Here is a 19,596-nt window from a genome sequence, read left to right on the forward strand (position 1 = left end):
GACTAGGATTGTGTGTTGAACATCTTTGAAAATGTACACAGTTGTAGAGGAATTCAGATTTCATTAATTATGCTTGCTGAACAAGGACTGCAGCATTTTATTTGATCAGTTGAGGTAGGTTGGAACATAAAAGGCAAACTCAAAGCCCAACAGACCCCTTAAAGTAAGATGGTCAGAGATGATGTCTGCATCTTCAGGGAATTATGCAAAATTCAGACTCCTCAGTTATCGTGCTCCTGTGATGGCACACAAATGTGAGAGGTGTAGTTTTTCTAAGCTTCTGGAAAATGAATTAATACAATATGGCTGCCATCGGCGGCACGGTGGTGCAGTGGTCAGCTCTGTCGCCTCACAGCAAGAAGGTTTTGGGTTCAAGCCCCGGCTCGGATGCGGGATCTCTCTGTGTGGAGTCTCCATGTTCTCCCTGTTCCTGTGTGGGTTCTCTCTGGTACTCCAGCTTCCTCCCACAGTCCAAAGACATCAAGAGGGGACGAGGCTGATTGATACTCTAAATTGACTGTAGGTGTGACTGTGAGTGTGAATGGTTGTCTGTCTCTATGTGTTGGCCCTGTGATGGACTGGTGACCTGTCCAGGGTGAACCCCGCCTCTCGCCTGAAGGCTGCTGGGATAGGCTCCAGCCCCCCCCCACCCCCACCCCCACCACCCTTAACAGGATAAGAGGTAGCGAATGGCTGTCGGAAGTTGGCAACACTGACTCAAAGACCAGAGACTGAGTTAAAATCATACTTAGAAGTTATGTGTAGGCACACTGGATTCACTGAAATGCCTCTGAACTCACAGTGCAGACAAAGACGCTGAGTCGGACGGTTACAACAAACATGTTTCAATGGATACAATAAGCTCGGAAACAAAGGTGTTGTCATGTTTACTAGGCTACTGGAGGCTGATTCCAAGTCCATGAGATCTATGACCGGCTCACGGCGCAACAGCGGCTCCTCGCTGGTGTCAAGCTCCTCAGCCTCCTCCAACCTGTCACACCTGGAAGAGGATACCTGGATCCTCTGGGGCCGCATCGTCAACGAGTGGGAAGAGTGGAGACGCAAGAAGGACAAACTGCTGAAGGTGGGGTTAGGGTTCCTCCAGTGAATATGATGATGAGTTAAAACCATCATTGTGTTGCAAGCCTGACATTCCCAAAGTCTGTGAATAGTCGTATTTAATTATCAGTAATGACCAAACTCATGATTATGATTCATGCTGTAATCAAGCAGTGTTAAGTGGCATTAAAGCTGTTGTCAGGACATTTTCTTATTATTTAGGACCAGAACTACAATAAAAAGGTGTATTTTTACACCTTGCGGATATCACGTTACCTAGAATGAGGCAGAAACCAGGCACTCCAAATCCTCTTGACTCATATTGAACCTTTTATATCCCGCTTGTCCCTCCACGGCCGCACACAGACTCTGTCACTGATCCGTTTCATACAGTAAAGGTCACAATGTGTGCAGCTTTTTTTTAACAGTTCATGAAACAAGTGGCTCAGTGTTGTCTGAGAGCCGATGTTGAACTTTGCAGACGTTCTGTGGACGGACATTGTGGTATCACTGTACAGCATGAAAATAAACAGATTGGCTCTACTTTAAGAGGTCACCTGTCATCTTGAAGATCGTTGATCTGAGCAGCCACGCAAACACACCCCTCCCTCCACTACTCTTTCAGAAGCTCTTCTATTCAGTCCCAATTTGTGTCTTGATATTGTTCCTGTTCACCCAGGCTAACTTGTAATTGGTTCTAACGATTGGTATTTCAAAGCCCTTGTCATATGTTCTGTTCTTGAAAATTGTTTTGCCTGATATGCCTACACTGCCCGTAGAGTAAAAGCATATGGATCCTCTATACGTCTTCTATATATGGCGGAATTGACAATAAACTTCAATTGAATTGATTTTCACTGGTATCTGCTGCAAACATCTTCATGAGTCTTAGGTTGTCTTGATTGTGGGTTGCGTATGCTGCAAAAAAGTAATCAAGAACTGAGTTTGTTCATACTGCAATCATGGTCTGGAGAAGAAACTACACAATTTATTACTGTAATGGTTCAATGACCATGAGGGATATTTGCTGTTGTGATGAATCTATTGTGCAGTGTAATCTGCTGCATAGGCTGCACCAGTACGCATCTCTCCATCCTCTTCTCTTTGTGTCCTCTCCAACAAAAAGAGAAAATGCAGCGGAAGACAAAGATGGATGAGAGGAGAAATGGTAGCAGAATAGGAGCTTTCAAACTCATCACGCACAAAAATGTTGTTTGACGTTAATGATTAGCTTTCCAAAAGCATTAGATTCATTCGATGGAGAGTTACAGTATTGTGGTGATTGTTCTGATACTGAGTTGTCCCTGTAAATATGTTTATTCATCATTCCGTAGTTGTCTTCTCTTCTCTCATCTCTACATAAAGAGGTATTAATGTCTTTCTCTCCTCATGGGCTGTCCAGGAGTTGATCAGGAAGGGCATCCCTCACCATTTCCGTGCCATCGTCTGGCAGCTGCTGGGGAACGCGACTGACATGCCAGTGAAGAACCAGTACTCTGAACTGCTCAAGATGTCGTCTCCCTGTGAGAAGCTGATCCGCAGAGACATCGCCCGCACCTACCCAGAACATGAGTTCTTCAAAGGCCAGGACAGCCTGGGGCAGGAGGTTCTCTTCAATGTCATGAAGGTGAGCGGGACAGCACTTTTGCATGATGACCTCAAAGCCTGGACTTCTCTGTTTGATGTTAAGTGTTTATGAAGAGGTGAGACTTCCGTCCCCTGGAGTAAATGCCCTCTACTTCTGTTCAGTTCTTGGGGTTTTTCTCTGCCAAGAGAGTTTCCTCTTCACATTGTAAAAAATGAATCATCCTGATGGTTGATTATAAAATGTTCATCATTTTACATCCCTTCATTTTCTCTCAGCCCTCTACTGTGTCCTGTCTAATAAAGGCAATAGCAATGTAAATGGGGTCCTTTTAATATGAATTATTAATGAAGTTATTTGAGCAAAATGTCAATCAAAAGTTCTCTGGGACTGAAGGGAAATTGCTTGTTCAAAATGAAATTTAAATTTTGTGAAAAATTCTTAAAGATGATAGATTTTAATCTGATGAAAGACAAAAAAGCATGTTTGATCTGGATTGTGTGTGTGTGTGTGTGTGTGTGTGTGTGTGTGTGTGTGTGTGTGTGTGTCAGGCGTACTCTCTGGTGGATCGAGAGGTGGGCTACTGCCAAGGCAGTGCGTTCATCGTTGGTCTGCTGCTTATGCAGGTAATGATCCATAATGAGGATCCAGTGTGTCACTGTGTGAGCTGGGGCTATAATGAGGCCCAGGAGACTTCTCTGGTTGCATCTAAGAACTGTTGATTATCTGGCAGGGTTTTTTCTTTCTTTTTTTTTTTTTGGTGGGGTGGGGTTCCAAATTACAAGGCATCTAATAGTTTTTTAGAAGTTTTTAGGGAAATTTGGGAGGTACAGTTTAATACGTAAACTGAACTAGAGGGAATTCTAATAAATGAGTCTCACCTCCTTGTAGATGCCAGAAGAGGAGGCGTTTTGTGTGTTTGTGCGTCTGATGCAGGAGTATCGTCTCAGAGAGCTGTTCAAGCCCAGCATGGCCGAACTGGGTCTCTGCATCTACCAGTTTGAGTATCTGCTTCAGGTAAAGAGGCTTGCAGCGACACTTTAATCCACATGGGGACAGCAGAAGTTTCCCTCGTATCCCTCACGTCTCTTTCTCCTGGCCTCTCGATGATTAAACTTATGCTACTTTATATCTCAGGAGCAACTTCCAGAGCTCAACGTCCATTTCCGCTCTCAGAGTTTTCACACATCCATGTATGCGTCATCCTGGTTCCTCACTCTCTTCCTCACCTTCCTCCCTTTGCCCGTCGCCACACGCATCTTTGATATTTTCATGTATGAGGTAGGAAACTCTTGGAGTCTTTATCTAAATAAACACTCATTTAATTTGTTTGACTGCATATGTTGAGTATTCTAGAGCATGAACACAACACATCTGACCTTTCTGTAGGGCCTGGAGATTATCTTCCGTGTGGGACTTGCCATCCTGCAGTACAACCAGACTGACCTCATTCAGCTGGACATGGAGGGCATGTCACAGGTTAGCAAGAGTTTTTGTCCCCCCCCCCAAAAAAATAAATAAATAAGAAAATGTTAGGTGATCAACTGAACAGAAGCTGACATGCTGTGATTGTACGCCGTTGAGAAAGTTTGTTTTCTTTAAACACAGAAACTAGATGGGTTTCAGGTAGATTTTTGTGGATTTGGATGCAGCACTTACAGCAATACAGGAGAAAATTCCCACTCAAAGTATATGTCACTTCCAACAAAACACAAAATAGAAGTGAAATTTCAGTTTATATTATTCTGATTTTATATAGAGACAAATTTTGAATAAAAAATCGGAATGTTTCTTTGAGTTTATTCTCATTCTCTCTCATAGGCCTTGTGCTGTTTGGCTAGGAAGCAGCATAACTCGAGTTGTGACTGAATGATTGTTTTCCAGATTAAATACATTTGTCCCTGAAATTAAAAAAAAGTTGTGAAAACTGCATATTGTGATTCCCAGGACATCAAGTTGGTACCTTCAGTTTGTTTTGTAGTCAACGGTCTGGAGGCTTTCAGTTGATCATTTTTCTCATATCACTGTACAAAACTCAGTGTTTTCACGATATGATCAGTGCAGTTTAACTGACTTTGCTTCGCAACCTAAAACTCGTTTACCATCTGCTAACATTACATTCGTGACATCATAATTCCAACATGAACATACATGTGTATAAATATAACGTCTGCAGACACGCCGGAAGGCAGAAATAGATTTCTCCACTCTTCTACACGCCTTCATCAAATATAGATGATCATCTGTCAGTGTCTCTAATCCTCTGTGTTTCCCTCCACGTCTGCCAGCATTTCCAGAAGGTGATCCCCCACCAGTTTGACAGCTGCCCAGACAAGCTGATCCTCAGGGCCTACCAGGTCAAGTACAACCCCAAGAGGATGAAGAAGTAAGCGTGCTCGTTATTCAGCTTATGACTAGCGAGACTGGAGCTTAATGCGGCGCCGTAGGACCTGCATCTCCGTCGTATTAATGCTTTGAACTGAAACTCGCTGCTGTTTGATGTGATTTCTTTTGTTTTCTAAATGACATGTTTAGACTCGCCTGCAAAAAGCGCCTCTGTTGTTTGTTCCTTAAGCGGCCTTATTAAAACGGCACACCAGTTAACGAAGCACAGATAACAAAAAAAATGGAGGTGTTCTTATCCGTTTTAATTTTGATGTGAAATTGCGCAATCACGTGTTGTCGTTGTTTTTTTTCTCAGACTGGAGAAAGAGTATACCACAATCAAAAACAAAGAAATGGAGGAGCAAATTGAGATAAAGGTGTGTATTTTACATTTCCACATAATGTATATTTACCTTTACTGAACATTTTAAACCCATATAAACAATGTTTACGACAGCGCTCTTTTCTCACTCTCTTTTATTCAGAGGTTACGCACAGAAAATAGGCTGTTGAAGCAGAGAATCGAGACTCTGGAGAAGGTAACAGATGAATAATGCTGTTTTTAATAATCATCATCTGAACAATGTTAATCAGGTTTTCTTGATTCTTCATTATCAGAATTTTCATGTTGCTCATATAGTCAAGCACAAACAAGTGAATGTGTGTGTGGGTGGGTGTGCCGGCGCAAAAAACGTAACGACAATTAGTATGGACTGTCAGTTCATTATTTAACACAATTATTCATTGACTTAAAGTAACTTCATTCAATGATAAATAAATAACAAAAGAAGAATTAATCCAAACTGCTGTGCAGCAGTGAGTCAGGCTCAATCATGTGCATCTAAGGGTTTAGCTTTCATAAAGAGAACTGAGAAACTACTGTCAAGAAATCAGTAATTTAGAAAAACTCTGAGACTTTGTATGCACTCTGTCAAGACAACCAAGAGAATCCTGTGACTCATTTCCACAAAGATTTATTGCTCCATAAACGACCAAGTGATGTTTAAAGATGCTCTATTTCCCATTGACTGAATTAGTTAACAAGAGAAAATAATTCTTAAGATTTTTTTTTCGAGAATCTGTGTTTGATATCAAGTCTCTGCCTTAGTTTTTTGATGAGTCTGGACAAACATGGAGGTAAACTACAGCTGGGCTTGTTGGCAGAGGTGGACAACCATGAGTCGTCCCTCTGCTACACTTTTTAAATGTTTCTGTTTTCTGATCTCACTGCTGCCTCTTTTTCTTTACAAACCTGCCTTCGTTTTTCTGCATTTGTTTCAACTGATGGCTTCGTCAGCCCGTGATCCGGTTTCTCTCTTTTCCTCGACATTCCTCTTTGTTGTGGTCTCTCCTTCCTGGTGTCTTTCACTCTTTTCATCTGTTCTCTTTCACCCTCTTGTTCCATTCCTTTTGTTGCGCTGTAGGAGAGTGCTGCTCTGGCAGACAGACTGATACAGGTAGAGTACTGTAAACCACTTCCCTGCTGAGCTCGCTGTCCTCTGACCTCCTCACACCTTCCTCAGCCTCCTCCTCTTCCTCATCCTCTTTCTGCTTGGTGCTCTCCTTCACAAAAACCAGCCAAAAGTGCATGAAAGAATGTTGTTTCTAATGCATATCTGTTCTATTGACCCTGGATGCATGTGTTGTTTATCCATGATGGAAATATGACATTGTACTGTTCCTGCATGTGGCATGTACAAGATTACTATTACCATTCCAAATACTAAGTACATAGTCTATGGTTAGCAAAATGGAAAAGAATTATTGTGAATCGTTTGGTAAATAAATGTATTTGTTTTCTTTCTGAGAGGATGGTCGTAGGGTTTTGCATAAAGAGGGTAAACACGAGGAAACACTTTAACCAGCTTTATCCAAAATTAACAAAATACTTCTAAAGCCCCTAAAGCTCGTCTCAAAGGGTTTGTCACCAGCAAGAGTTTGCCTGGTTGTCATTTTCATTCCTCAGTTTTTTTTTTTAATAAATAAAACAGGAGAGAAAGATATTCATACGCAGGTTATAACTCATCAAACTCATCTAACTCTCTGCAAGAAAGCAAATTATCTCCAAAAAATGCCCAACAATTCCTTAAAGGCTTGGAAAACCCGCCATATAACAGTTCCCCAGAAAGAATGATAATGTTACCTACTCTCTTCCCTACATTAATTAGTATATTCTAAAGTTTAGACACTAAGCTGATCTTGACCCACGTCCGACTCTGGCCTGCTGTTCCAGGGTCAGGTGACCAGGGCACAAGAAGCAGAGGAGAACTACGTGATCAAGCGCGAGCTGGCGGTGGTGAGGCAACAGTGCAACACAGCCAGCGTCAGCCTGGAGAAAGCACAGGACACCATCAGAGAGCTGCAGCAACAGAGGGTAAATACCAAGAAGGACTGTGAGAAAATATTTCACTGCTGGTACACCTCGCCATCTGTGTAAAAATACACTGAGAGGAAAGAGGTACAAATACTCAGAGCCTCAAACTGACATCTGCGAATGACAGCTTGAACACTCAGACAGGCACTCACAGTGATGCGTTTAAACGCCTTCGTTACAGAGCTCAAGTGTCTGCGTTTAATTAATCGACTCGAATCTTCAATTTCAATCTTTTCTTTCCTGTTATGTCATTTAGGAAATGAGGGATTTGTTATTGATCCAACAATCGGTAGACTGGCTTTTTACTCCAACACACTGAATTTAAAATGACAATAAGGCTGAAAGGTTGAAAAAGCTGAATCATTCAATTTTAGAGGCCTGAAATATTCAGAGTGTGATGTGAATATGTTTGTGGCGGACAGTCTGATTTTATGATACGCTTTTAAAAAAAACAAATCTTCCAACCTGCTGTATAGATGAGTTAGTTACTTAGTTCAGTGACTACAGTATAGAGAGCATGTTTTTGGACTACATTTCTAAATTGTGAATAACACACTGTTTTATTTTGTTCAGCTATTTAGCTATATGCCATAGCATCACTGTAAAAAAAAACTAAAATTCTGCACATTATAACTTAAAAAATCCGTTTCCCAAGCCCTTTCTGAAATTAATAGACAATCGTGATACTGACATTTTCTAAGCTATAAGACTTTTTTTTTTAAAGTGCAGTTTGTGAAAATGCCGTGAAAAAGGTTGCTTAACATAAGAACTTTCCCACCCAACTGTTAGAGTCGTCGTTTGTTTTGCTCTCATGTGATGCACACTCACACGGTGTGAGCGCTCGTATTTTCATCATCATCAGTTTTATCAGAGCACGAGTAAAACAACGCCAACGTTTCAAGTGAGTTCACACACCTCCAGCCCGTCACAGTCCTCTTTGATAACCAAGAGCGAGATGCTCAAAATGACAAATTGAAACTCTTTCACTCACGCTATGTACAGAACCCAATTTCCATATTTTGTATTTTTTCTCAAAGGAAGTATTTTCCACTGAGCCACCCTCTTTTTCCCTGGCTGCTCTCGTGGCCTCGTTGTTTCACTATGATGTGGTGAGATGTAAATGTACAGTAGCTTTCTATTTACTGACATCACACTGAGTCAGAGGGGCTGCCTGACAACTCAGATTGTAGAGCAGCTTTTTTTTAAAATTTGGGTTACTGTATGTTAAATAAGAACGTGGAATATGTGTCATTTGACACGAGAGATCTGGTTTGGTTCTCAAAAAATTGAGGACCTTCAATATTTTTATGCAGTCTTGGAAACAAGTATATTACTGTTGTGATTTATACTGTTACAGTTGATAGTAGTCTTTACTTCTGGAAGTGACATAAACTTTTAGACTCTTTTTTTGCAGAAAAGTGTACTACAACACACGCAAGCAATGACAGATATAGATAATAATGTGTCAGGAGTCTCACCCACTGAGGCGCTGTGTTTCTCACAACTGAGCCTTACTTCCTTTCTATTCATGACAAACCTCCACCACGTAAACTGGCCAGCATAAAGCCGAAAAAACAACAAAAGCTAGGGAAGGTTTTCGATTCTAATCGAGGCCAAACAAGGTCAGTCGAATGCTGTTGAAGTGACTGATTTAACAAAGCAGTACAATCTCAATAAAGCGGATCAACACATCGGTAGATGATACACTGCACTTGCGTAATACCAAGGATGCTTGTTTCAGTACACAGATCAGTTCGTTACCAGCCTGCAGACCCAGCTGGAGCAGTCCAGACTGCGTGAAGCCGAGCTGCTGGGAGCGCTGAAGGAAATGCAAGACAAGGTGCTCGATCTGGAGAAGGTGAGCTAACACGCAGAATATCCTTTGCTCTAAAATCTGTAAATGGTTTCAATATTGGATTCATCATGAAGAAGAATTGTTAAGATACAACAGTTTTGCAGATAGTGATTTTACTCGAATATAAAACTGAAAAGTTGTTGCAATGTATCAAACTCAGATGATAAATCTCACTTACTTGTCGGTTTTCTCACTTGTCTTCCTGCAGCTTCAGCTATTATTTGTGGTTGTGGGTGTAAATGTTACAAGAGTTTCCATCCCATGAAATGAACACTAATGTTCCTTTAAGATGAACTGTGGTGACACTATCAATTCAAATCTTTGAAGAAACCCCAAAAATTAAATACATTCCCACGGGGCCTTCGATCTTCATTGTGTTAATAGTGCTAATAAGAAAAGTATAGCATGTTAACACTCTGAAGATATCAACCACGATAGCGTTTTTCTACTAAACATCAGCTTGTTAGCATTTAGCTCTGACTGCGGTACAACAGTGCTAGTTAGCAGTGGTTGTTAGTGTCTAAACTTGAGCCTTGTTTTCCCATCCAGAGGAGCAGTTGTTTGCCTGATGAGAACAACATGGCAGCTCTGCAAGAGGAGGTGAAACAGATGAAGCTACGGGAGCTAGAGACGCTGCGCTCATTCAGAGAGATGCAGGACTCAGTAACGGAGCTCAACCAGCGCTGGCAGGTAACACACACACACACATACACACACACACACACACACCTCTGAACCACCCTGTTTTGGTTGTCTTCGTGTACTGCAGCAGGTAATTCGCACCTGCTGACTCTGTTTCTGCAGCATCATATGTCCCGTGGAAGCAGCACCGGTGGCGGGGGCGGCCACTGGAAGGAATCTCCGAAGAAGAATGCCATGAATGAGCTGCAGGACAAACTGATGACGATCAGACTGAGGGAGGCCCAGGCCCAGGCTGAGCTCAGAGAGGTCAAACTGAAAGCCCTGCAGCTGGAAAGCCAGGTCAGAAAACACTGAACTAATAAAGCAATAATAAACTAGACAACAGCGGTCAGTACTAGAAGTTACTATGTTCTCTCTTGTCAAGTCAGTCAAATAATCAATTGAGCAATCAAGAGAAAATGAAGCATTCTAGTCTTTTTTCCAATTTCTCTGAAAAATAAACATCCAATTAAAAAAATTAATGTAGTACAAATATTTATAAATCATCCCATGATTATATAATAAAATAATGGTTCCTATTTAGTGAACCAAAAAGGTCAGTTATTCACAAGTACAAGGTTCCCTGTTAGGATAATTACTTAATAATTTCTGCCATTTGATTGACTTATTACAAAATCCTTTTTCAGAACAAAAACAGCAACAGATGTATTGATCGTTAACTGTTTTGCTGTCCTCTCTTCTAGAACCAGATACACAGCAAACTGATCAGCCGCAATGAGCAAGAGCGCTCCGCCCTCCAGGACCGGCTCCAGATGCTGGCTAATCAGAACAAAGCTCTCCAAGCCCAGCTTAACGAGATGAAACGGAAGCAGGCGGAGTCAGACTGCAAGGTCTGGAAAGAGAGGACAGGGAGGCGGATATTGATAAGTGGAAGGGAACAATAAACAAAAACAAATCAGATGAAAGAGAAAGAGAAAGGGAGGGATAAAAATAAAGAATGCAGACAAGGGAGGGGGACATGAAATATACATTTTTTAGGAAGAGACACATTGAAATAATATCCATAAAAAGGGATGGGGGAAATGATGAAGGTGTACTAGGAAGGATGGGAGACAGGAGCATGTAGATGGAGGGACTGGGACAGATGAATGATGTCGTCAGTGAGGCCCATTGCTTGATTCTTAAGCAGGAAATACCTTCTGTGTTTTTCTCTTTGGTAGAGCAAAGAAGAAGTCATGGCAGTGCGACTGAGGGAAGCAGACAGCATGGCCGCCATGGCTGAACTCAGGCAGAAGATAGCTGAACTCGAGATACAGGTATGCATTAATGACAGGTGGTCTGGAGATGCATTTATCTCTAAGTTATTTAAATGCTGTAGGACTGTGACCTTAACATGCTGCTGGTTTGTGCGTGTGTGGTCCAGAAAGAAGAAGGGCTGATTCAGGGCCAGCTGAACCACTCAGACTCCAGGCAGTACATCAATCAGCTTCGGGACCAGATCGCTGAGCTCAAGAACGAGGTTGGACACTCCCACACACACACACACGCACACACTCACACAAGTTCCATATCGACTCCCAATGAATTGCGACACCATGATTAAACCCAAACGTGCTCTTGGCCACAGGAAGTCATTTCACTGCCTCACTGACATTTTATGATGGGGCATGGAGGTGAGAGGCCCTGCCTTAATCATGGCACAAGCTGTCATCACTAGTTTCAAGCTGGCACATATGACATCACACCAAGCGCCCTCGCCCTTTAACTAAGAAATGAACTCACGCTCCACCTGCGCCAACAGGTGCTTAAGTATGATAAAGAGGAATGGTCTGGTCCAACCATGGTGCTATTTGACAACACCAGAAAATGTTTGTGCCATCAACCAAGAAGAGGCTGGTCTTTGGTCATGGTATCGTGTGTGGAGTGCTATTTGAAGGGTGCATCAATCAGACGAGCAGATGCGTGGTGTTGCAATTTTATTCTACTGACGCCCGACAACATGAAAACACTGGCCGCCACCTCCACCCAGGCCTGCCTCACCTCTGATGGCTTCGGTAGATGCCTGCTGTTCCCATATATTAACATAAAACGTGTGTGCACGACTTCCTCTGGTGAGCTGAAATGCTTACACTGATGAAATAGCAACATGTCAAGTCCTGGTGCACCCTGGGCTTTAAATGGAATTACAAGGAGGACGTTGATTGGTTTGACTGAGGTCACAAGAAAGCACACCTATGAATAATTAGGTGTCTAATGCCTGCCTCCTTGATCCATGTGCTGTGGTTTGCACTCATCAGGCCCTATTTCAGCGATCAATGGCGCCAGGTCTTCTCTGAAATAGGACCTGTCATGGAAATGCAATGAACAGCAGCTGCAGCTTCATTTTTGTCCTGTGGTGTGATTCGGCCAAGGGTCTCAAGTGAGTCAGAACTACCACAAGTGTGTAAAGGTACCTTGTTTTGTTCCGTTAAATCAAGCTCTGATCCCTTTCCAAACACGGGTGTTGTGGAGGCAGGTGTGAATGCAGCAATCAAATTCGTTTGCACCCCAAACAACTGCACTGAGATTTTTGTTGCAGTGGTGGTCTCTGTCCTTGCTTCCAAATAAACTCTAGCGTGGTATATTTGTGGAACAGCGATTCACCTGTTTACTCAGCAAGTTTGAGCCAAAATAAATCCAGTAACCAGCTGTACTTTGCGTCAAAACATACAAACTTTCATATTTTGTGTAGAGAGAAAATATGAAGAGCAGAAATACGCACTTTTCCATAACACAGTACCTTCTCCCTGTATTCTCTCTCCCAAAAACAGTGAATAGCCCCACCATAGTCTTGCTTGGAGTTTTCTGTTTGTGAAAACAGATGGTATCAATATGGAAATGCTAAAAGTTTAAAAGGAGGATCAGAGAATTTGTCTTCACTTGCGTCCTAACAGTGAGGTTTCTTCATGAAAACAGGCAAACTATTCAATGTGTTTTCTATATGATTTCATTGATTGCTAAACTGTGCTTGCACTCTAAATGTCATGGGTACTGTGTGAAGGTATATATGTGCACATAGAACCACCGTAGAAGAATCTCACACCGCTTCCACCCAAAAACACTCATTTCTGTGAGACCACTGCTCCTCCCCCCTATAGTTGATTCTCACCATTTAGGCCACACTGAACTTTACCACTGAAAGATGTGTGAGTGTGTGTGTGACATGTAAAGCCACAGCTGTGCGACTTCTGTGCATCGTTGCTCGCTTGCTATTTCGTGGTTAAGAAAAGGATATGATAGTTTTGCTTATTAAAAATCTCCTGGAGGCTCGTGACGAGAAAATGCAGTGACCTCTCTGGATCGTGAGGGTGAGATGATGAAATGCTGATTTAGAGGTGTAAACAGTCTACGTTTGTTCATTCAGAGAGTGGCCGTGCGTGACTGGAGGGGAAGTGTTGAAGCTCTTAACTGAGTGGGTGTGATGTGACTGCCCTGCCCTTTACAGCTCGCGCCTGTCTTCTCTTCTCTCCCCACCTGTTCCATCAAAGCAGTGACTTTATAAATGAGACTGAAACTTGCGTGAGCACAGTTCAGGAAGCAGTAAAGCATGCAGAGAAATCTCAGTGTGGTGCGTGAATTGAGTCAATATGAAAATGCTGATGCGTATTAACATGTTAGTTATTGTGATGCGGCTTGGCTTGAATTAAGGAAATTTGCAGTGTTTGTGTATTTTCTCTATGTTCGAAAGTTTTTGAGGGTCCTCTGCTAAATTTTGATACTAATATCTAGAACACGTTGAACAAAACACTGACAGAAAATGACCGAAAAAGACCTGACTCTACCAGATGGAGAGCAGTCAAAACATTTCCATGGTTAACCACCAGTTGAGCCCACCGCCTCTTCTGCAGTCTGTATCTCTGTAATGCCGTATATGGGCAACAACTACTGTGAGTGTGGAAGTGGATCGGCTGAGTGCCAGAAAATGTTGCACCACTGAACTCTGTGTGTCTCTATTCAGATCAGGCAGTTGCGGGGGCAGAAAGCGACCCCCGGCTCCAGGGTCGGCACTGGAGGTGGGAGCACCAACTACCAGGATCTCTGTCTGGCTAGCCCTGCCTCTGCCGAGGGGGACTACCTGAGTTCAGATGAGGACTTCCTCCCCAGCCCTCTGCCTCCCAATGCTCTTTACCCCGCCATGCCCAGTCCATGTCACCCATCTGCCCGCCTGGACAGTGAGGGCAGCACAGACAGCGAGGCAGATGAGCGACTGCGGACTCATCCTGACCCACAGCAGCTGTATGGCAGTATGGTGTGTGCCGAGGCGCTGGATAACTGAGACTGAGACTTGGAGGAGATGCTGACAGTTTATTGGATTTCTAGAGAAGAAAATGGAACTCCAGGACAAAACTGTGTCCAATTCAGTCCTCCTTGGCTTCTCCAGTGTATACCTTGATGCAGACACAGTGGCGCTGACTGGACCTCTTGTCATCATCACTATTATTGTCTCCAGCACCTTGTTCCTCACACTATCAGATCCCGTGCTCCCTGAGGTCATGTAACTCCTCGCTCCTTCTCCCGCGTGTCCGCCACAATACATATCCATCTCAAAACATGAAGACAGATAAAATGGGACTGATTGCTGCTGCTCAAGATTGACCACCGGACCTGAACCTGTGACCCTGGCTTGGCTAAGATGGTAGACAGACAGAAAATAACTCCTCCTTCTCCTTATAGATGGAGAAATAGACATAGTTTATGTTCTGTCTACCATTGTGTAACTCTCTTTCCCAAGTGGTTCAGAGCTCCCAACACCTTTTTATGCTTCTCCTGAGAAGGACGCACATCCACTTCAGCCATCCATTGACCTCACAGTAGACCAAGTGTTAGTCGTGTAATTGAAACAGGTGAGACGTAGCGGTGCGGTGTAGGAATACGTTCACATCAGTATAAAACTGTTGGGATGTGACGAGACAGCATTTCTTAATGAATCATAAACAGTTTAACGTGCTAAATATGTCTGTTGTCATACAGATGGAGGCAAGCGTGTTGAAACATTTCAAAACATATTTACCATCACAAAAAGGAAGAAACTCAATGTTGCCAAATCTTTTTTTTGTTTTATAAAATAATTTATATGTTGTAATTTATTTTGATATATTTTTTATTATTTTTTTTATATGTCTATATGAAACTGTAGGAGTGTCGAGGTACCAACAGAGGCCAAACTTCAGCTCCCGTGTGCCAACTAAGTCGTCTGTTACAGGTTTACTGTGACGCTGAGCGCGATGGAAGATGTGCTGCTATGATTTTGGATTTACTAATTTTTTTTTGTTTTTTGTAATCATTGTGAGATGGAGATGCAGCCTCATTAAGGTTTCAGATGTATCAAATCTAAAAATTGGACAGTTTAGCATCTCAGAAGTTTCGCAATGATCCAGCAGTTTTTGTCTGGTCTCCTCCAAACAATATCATGGTGTCTGTGTGCATACGTGTGTTTTTGTTAAAGGAAGCGTTTGACATTTTCTGAAATGCGGTTGTTTTTTTTTTTCACTGTCTCGGTGAGAGTTTTAGTTTTTTTTTTTTTTATCTTGTGATTGGCATTATTACAACAAGGGTGCTTTGGGCCTAGTGCAGCAGGATGAAGATGACAAAGATATGCAGAACATTTAAACTGAATTTTGTCCTGAAATCCAGTTAATGATTTGCAAAAACATTAACTTCAAACAGCAGGGGTTTCCGTTCCATGTAATTCTTAATAAACATCTCAAACAGTTGTCTTCAGAAGAGAAGGGAAGTCCCTTCAGTAACTTGATAATGTGAGGTACATCACAACAATTAGCCTATGTTAGCCGAGCCTAAATTTGCTAGCATCAGCCACCAAAATTTACTCTTACCAGATGAGAAATGTATGCATATCCGTTGACAGTATTGAAATAAATGCGGGAAATTGGTTATTTACCGCTTTTAATTTGTATGAGCAAAAATGTATTAGGTCATTTGAAAGCTGCGTATTGTATATAGCTTGAAATAAACAAGGTGACAGATTCGTAGCATGGCACTAGCAGTTAGCTGTGGATGAGCTAACTGAATAGCAGACTGATACTGCCAGTTAGCTTTAACGAAGCTAACTGTTTAGCACTCACGTACTGCCATTTAGCTGCAGATAAGCCAGATTAGCAGCCATATTTTTCAAGTTTAAAAGAAATTACCCAGCTGTTTACTAAAATGTAAGCGTATTTCCTTAAATGTCAAACTGTCCCTTTACTATCCGTGTCCCAGAAATAAATCCAGATAACAGAATCCCATTTGCTCAAATCACTTTGCAACAGCTAAATACCATTTGTGAGCCAATAAAGGTGGACCTGGTAGCTCATACAAGGATGCAAACAAAATGTCATGAATGAAGCGTGTGCATGGAAAATATTTTACATATCAAACACGGATCTATTTAGAAAAAGGGTTGCAAAATGTGTGGAGAGATATGAAATATACACTGCAACAGGAACATATAGATGATTAAAAGTTTTACCATTGTCTATTGCTGAGGATAGTGAGGAGTCTTAGTGTGTATAGTATAAAACAGGGTGTGTAGGGCAGTGAGCTGCTGTTTGCACTTCAGAGAGAAATAAATATTGTGACACTATGAAAGAGGATGGGGGGGGGGGGGGTCTTATGAGAGGACCTGATCATCCTTCCATGTTGCACCATTTTAGCTCTGATTTTCTCTTCATTCTTAAGAAAGGTCACGTTCTGTTTCAGAACATTTTCCTGCAATACAAATGGAAGAATAGTAAAAGAGAGTTAAGATTGCTGTCCTCTAAGAAAGAAGGAAATTGGATCATCCAGGAAATGGCCATCAAAGTGCTAAAGAGGATGTTGCCCACCGTGCCATTTGCCAATAACAGTTTTTTAGTGGTCATTGATGATGGCACAACTGAAATCTCAACACTGAAATCAGTGTTCTAACCAGATGGACCAGTTTTGGATTTATGGCCTTTTACTTTGGCTCATTTCTTGCTTAAGTTTTAATCCTGAAGAGTTTTCCTGCATTCTGTAATTGCTATTCAGTCGTTGCCAATGTTGCTCAAGGAGAGGAAAGAAAGTGCATGAAGGACACAAGTTGATGCATTTATGGTTCTCTCATAACGCACAAAGTGACATTGGCATACCATTTCTTGTTCCATCCTCATCATTTGTATTGCAGCACTGTAAACATGTCGATCATTTTTGTGTTGCATTTTTTTTTATAAGAGTGAACTCCCAGAACAGTTGTTAAACATCCCTGTGGAAGCTGAACGATCAAACACCTTTGTCGTCATCCCCCAGTCACCACAGATTTTTGCCAAATGTGTGATGGTAATATTTTTAGTTTCAGACAAAAATTAGAAATGTATACTGACTGACCAAGAAAATTCCCCCGCCCCTCAAATATCTGACTGAGGTTACTGTGCGTTGAGACGGTTTTGAATTAGGCAAGTTCCTATTTGGAAAGGTCTGAATTCCCAGTAAAGAGCATTAATATGGTTGTCAGAATAAATGAAAGTGGCAAAAAGCCACAAGGCTAATGTTATAAACTAGCAACAAGCTAAAGAGCCTCAAGTGTCTCTGGCATCACAGTCACAACAAGTAAAAACTAAATTAACGACAACGGACTTATTTGTGTTTGGCGCGAGAACATTTCTGATATTACTCCACAAACGCTGCCACATCAAGTGGTATCAAACCAACATCTCTGATCTGATAAAAACTCCTCACGTTACGCCATATTCAACGTACAAAATGACATAAAGTGTAATCTCACTCCCCAGAAGTTGGAATTTTCCACTCCTTGGTTGGTCCTAAACACCAATCAGCTCAGTGCTCAGTGTCGATTAGCACGTCATCACATGTCTCACAGTTCGGCGATGGTGCTCTTGCCACTGTCCAAACACAACTCGTATGTACTGTGGAAAAACGTTTTGATATGTTTCTAATCTGTATGTACTGTATGATACTTGCTTTTATCCTTTTATCATCAGTACTTTTGTTTTCTCCCGCCAACGGGATGATTATGATTAAAGGTTGCAAGGTGCCATAAAAGTAGGTTGATTATTACACAGTGTTGAATGACCTCATGTGTGTGACATGGATAAGTCAGCCACCCCAGCCCTTCATTGAGCAGTCATGTGATTTAAAGGGAATTTATACCATCACACTGTGCTGCTCCAGTCTTTTTCATCCTGAGCCTGGAACGCTCTCGCACCTTTGACGTTGGACAAAGCAGTGCAAAACAAAGACAGCATTTCCTCGCACACGGCATTGGTCCTGATCTGTTTGATGTAGGGCTTCTCTTATTCATGTGTGTGTGAGTGTGAGAGAGAGAGAGAGAGTGTGAGAGAGAGAGAAAGAGACGGCTGTTTGGTGTCCACAGCATCATACCCAGGAACCTTGTCTACCCTCTTTCTCTCTTGCAATTCAACTGATGTAGTTGTCAAATATATTAAATGACAGTAAAGATTATATAAGTTCCAGTATGATGGGAAAAATACATTTCAGTGTTATGTATCTTATGAATGATACAAAATAAACTTTGACATTGCACCTTTGCAAAGTTTGCATGTGTTTGTGTTTACATATTTCAGGATGTTCTTTATCCTTTCAGGACCTCAAACGTATCCTAGTCTTCACGTCAGGCTTTAACCGAGTGGGATTTTGCATCATTTAATCAAACCCCTGGTTGAACCTCTCAAACGACTGTCAGAGACTAACTTAACATTTACAGCCAGCAGTTTCCAGCTCGAAGCTTGAGCTTGATAACGTGACTCAGTTGGACTGAGTCCAGTAAAAGGAACGAGTAAAAGAAAAAGCTAAATATAAAATGATGTAAGAGATTTAGAATTGTAAAAGAGAGAAGCATGAGGAACACTCATGGAAGGGAAAAGAATGAATAAAGCGCTTTTACTTTTCAAGTTGACTTACTTTTCATTGACTGGTCCTGGATTTTTTTTTTTAAATTTGATCTCATAGATCAGCATAAATTAACACAAATTCTATACTGAATTTAAATTAAAAACACATTCTAAATATTTCCTTTAATTGTTTAAAGTCTGAGGGTTTAAAAATTGAGGTCTATTCTTTATTGTATAGAAGTCTGCTAGAAACGGACTTAACTTCTCGCTTGATTCATTGCCTCAGTTGTTAGTTTTGAGTCTTTTCTCAACGCAGAAAGATGCTCACCTCATCAGCGATGGTCCCTTTCAGAGTTAAACTGATGACAAAGCAGGGTATTCAAGTCACTACCACGGCAACACTGAATCAGGAAAGAGGCATCCTCTCCGCCTCTACTTTCAGTTGCAAAACATCAAGATGGCAGTGGTCAACACGCACAGCGTGAGGCTTCAGATCAGTCGTTGGCAGGAACGTTTCCTGAGAAATTAATAGAAATATTTGAATGCAAATCAACGTAAGATGACCCAGAGGGGATTTTATGCAGTGATGTAATGTTCGATTATCAACAGTTACGGGAACCGCATAGAAGTAAATAAGTATTTTGGTTTGATGGACATTTGTCTTCATTGTGGGGAAATAAACGCCGCATGGTGAAGAGACGTACAAAATTAATCACCATTTTGAGAACGTGTCTCCCACTCACATGTGATGTCATTCGCTCACCAGCGAAATTGGAGAAAAAAAAAACCCCGCTATGACACTCTTACATGAAAGATGATGATAAAGAGG

The 19,596-nt window shown here is 41.7% G+C and overlaps 1 protein-coding gene across 2 annotated transcripts in view; it reads left to right on the top strand.

The window, feature by feature from the left end:
* The window catches only part of evi5l (ecotropic viral integration site 5 like), a 31,253-nt gene extending 12,621 nt beyond the window's left edge, over positions 1–18,632 (top strand). The window contains exons 3-20 of one of the 2 annotated variants that reach the window (XM_086211306.1): positions 895–1,084; positions 2,462–2,686; positions 3,196–3,270; positions 3,536–3,661; positions 3,782–3,925; positions 4,034–4,123; positions 4,933–5,030; positions 5,346–5,406; positions 5,515–5,568; positions 6,454–6,486; positions 7,263–7,403; positions 9,145–9,261; positions 9,808–9,948; positions 10,063–10,239; positions 10,644–10,790; positions 11,121–11,216; positions 11,324–11,419; positions 13,898–18,632. In XM_086211306.1, the coding sequence (XP_086067432.1) occupies positions 895–1,084; positions 2,462–2,686; positions 3,196–3,270; positions 3,536–3,661; positions 3,782–3,925; positions 4,034–4,123; positions 4,933–5,030; positions 5,346–5,406; positions 5,515–5,568; positions 6,454–6,486; positions 7,263–7,403; positions 9,145–9,261; positions 9,808–9,948; positions 10,063–10,239; positions 10,644–10,790; positions 11,121–11,216; positions 11,324–11,419; positions 13,898–14,215 (2,329 nt within the window). In that variant the 3' untranslated portion in view covers positions 14,216–18,632. The remainder of the gene's footprint in view (positions 1–894; positions 1,085–2,461; positions 2,687–3,195; positions 3,271–3,535; positions 3,662–3,781; positions 3,926–4,033; positions 4,124–4,932; positions 5,031–5,345; positions 5,407–5,514; positions 5,569–6,453; positions 6,487–7,262; positions 7,404–9,144; positions 9,262–9,807; positions 9,949–10,062; positions 10,240–10,643; positions 10,791–11,120; positions 11,217–11,323; positions 11,420–13,897) is intronic. The other variant, XM_086211307.1, reaches the window with a different exon arrangement.
* Positions 18,633–19,596: the final 964 nt, after the last annotated feature.

This window comes from Aulostomus chinensis, chromosome 8 (assembly GCF_037954235.1).
Source record: "Aulostomus chinensis isolate RoL2024-O1b breed Wild chromosome 8, RoL_Achi_v1.0, whole genome shotgun sequence".
NCBI lineage: Eukaryota > Metazoa > Chordata > Actinopteri > Syngnathiformes > Aulostomidae > Aulostomus > Aulostomus chinensis.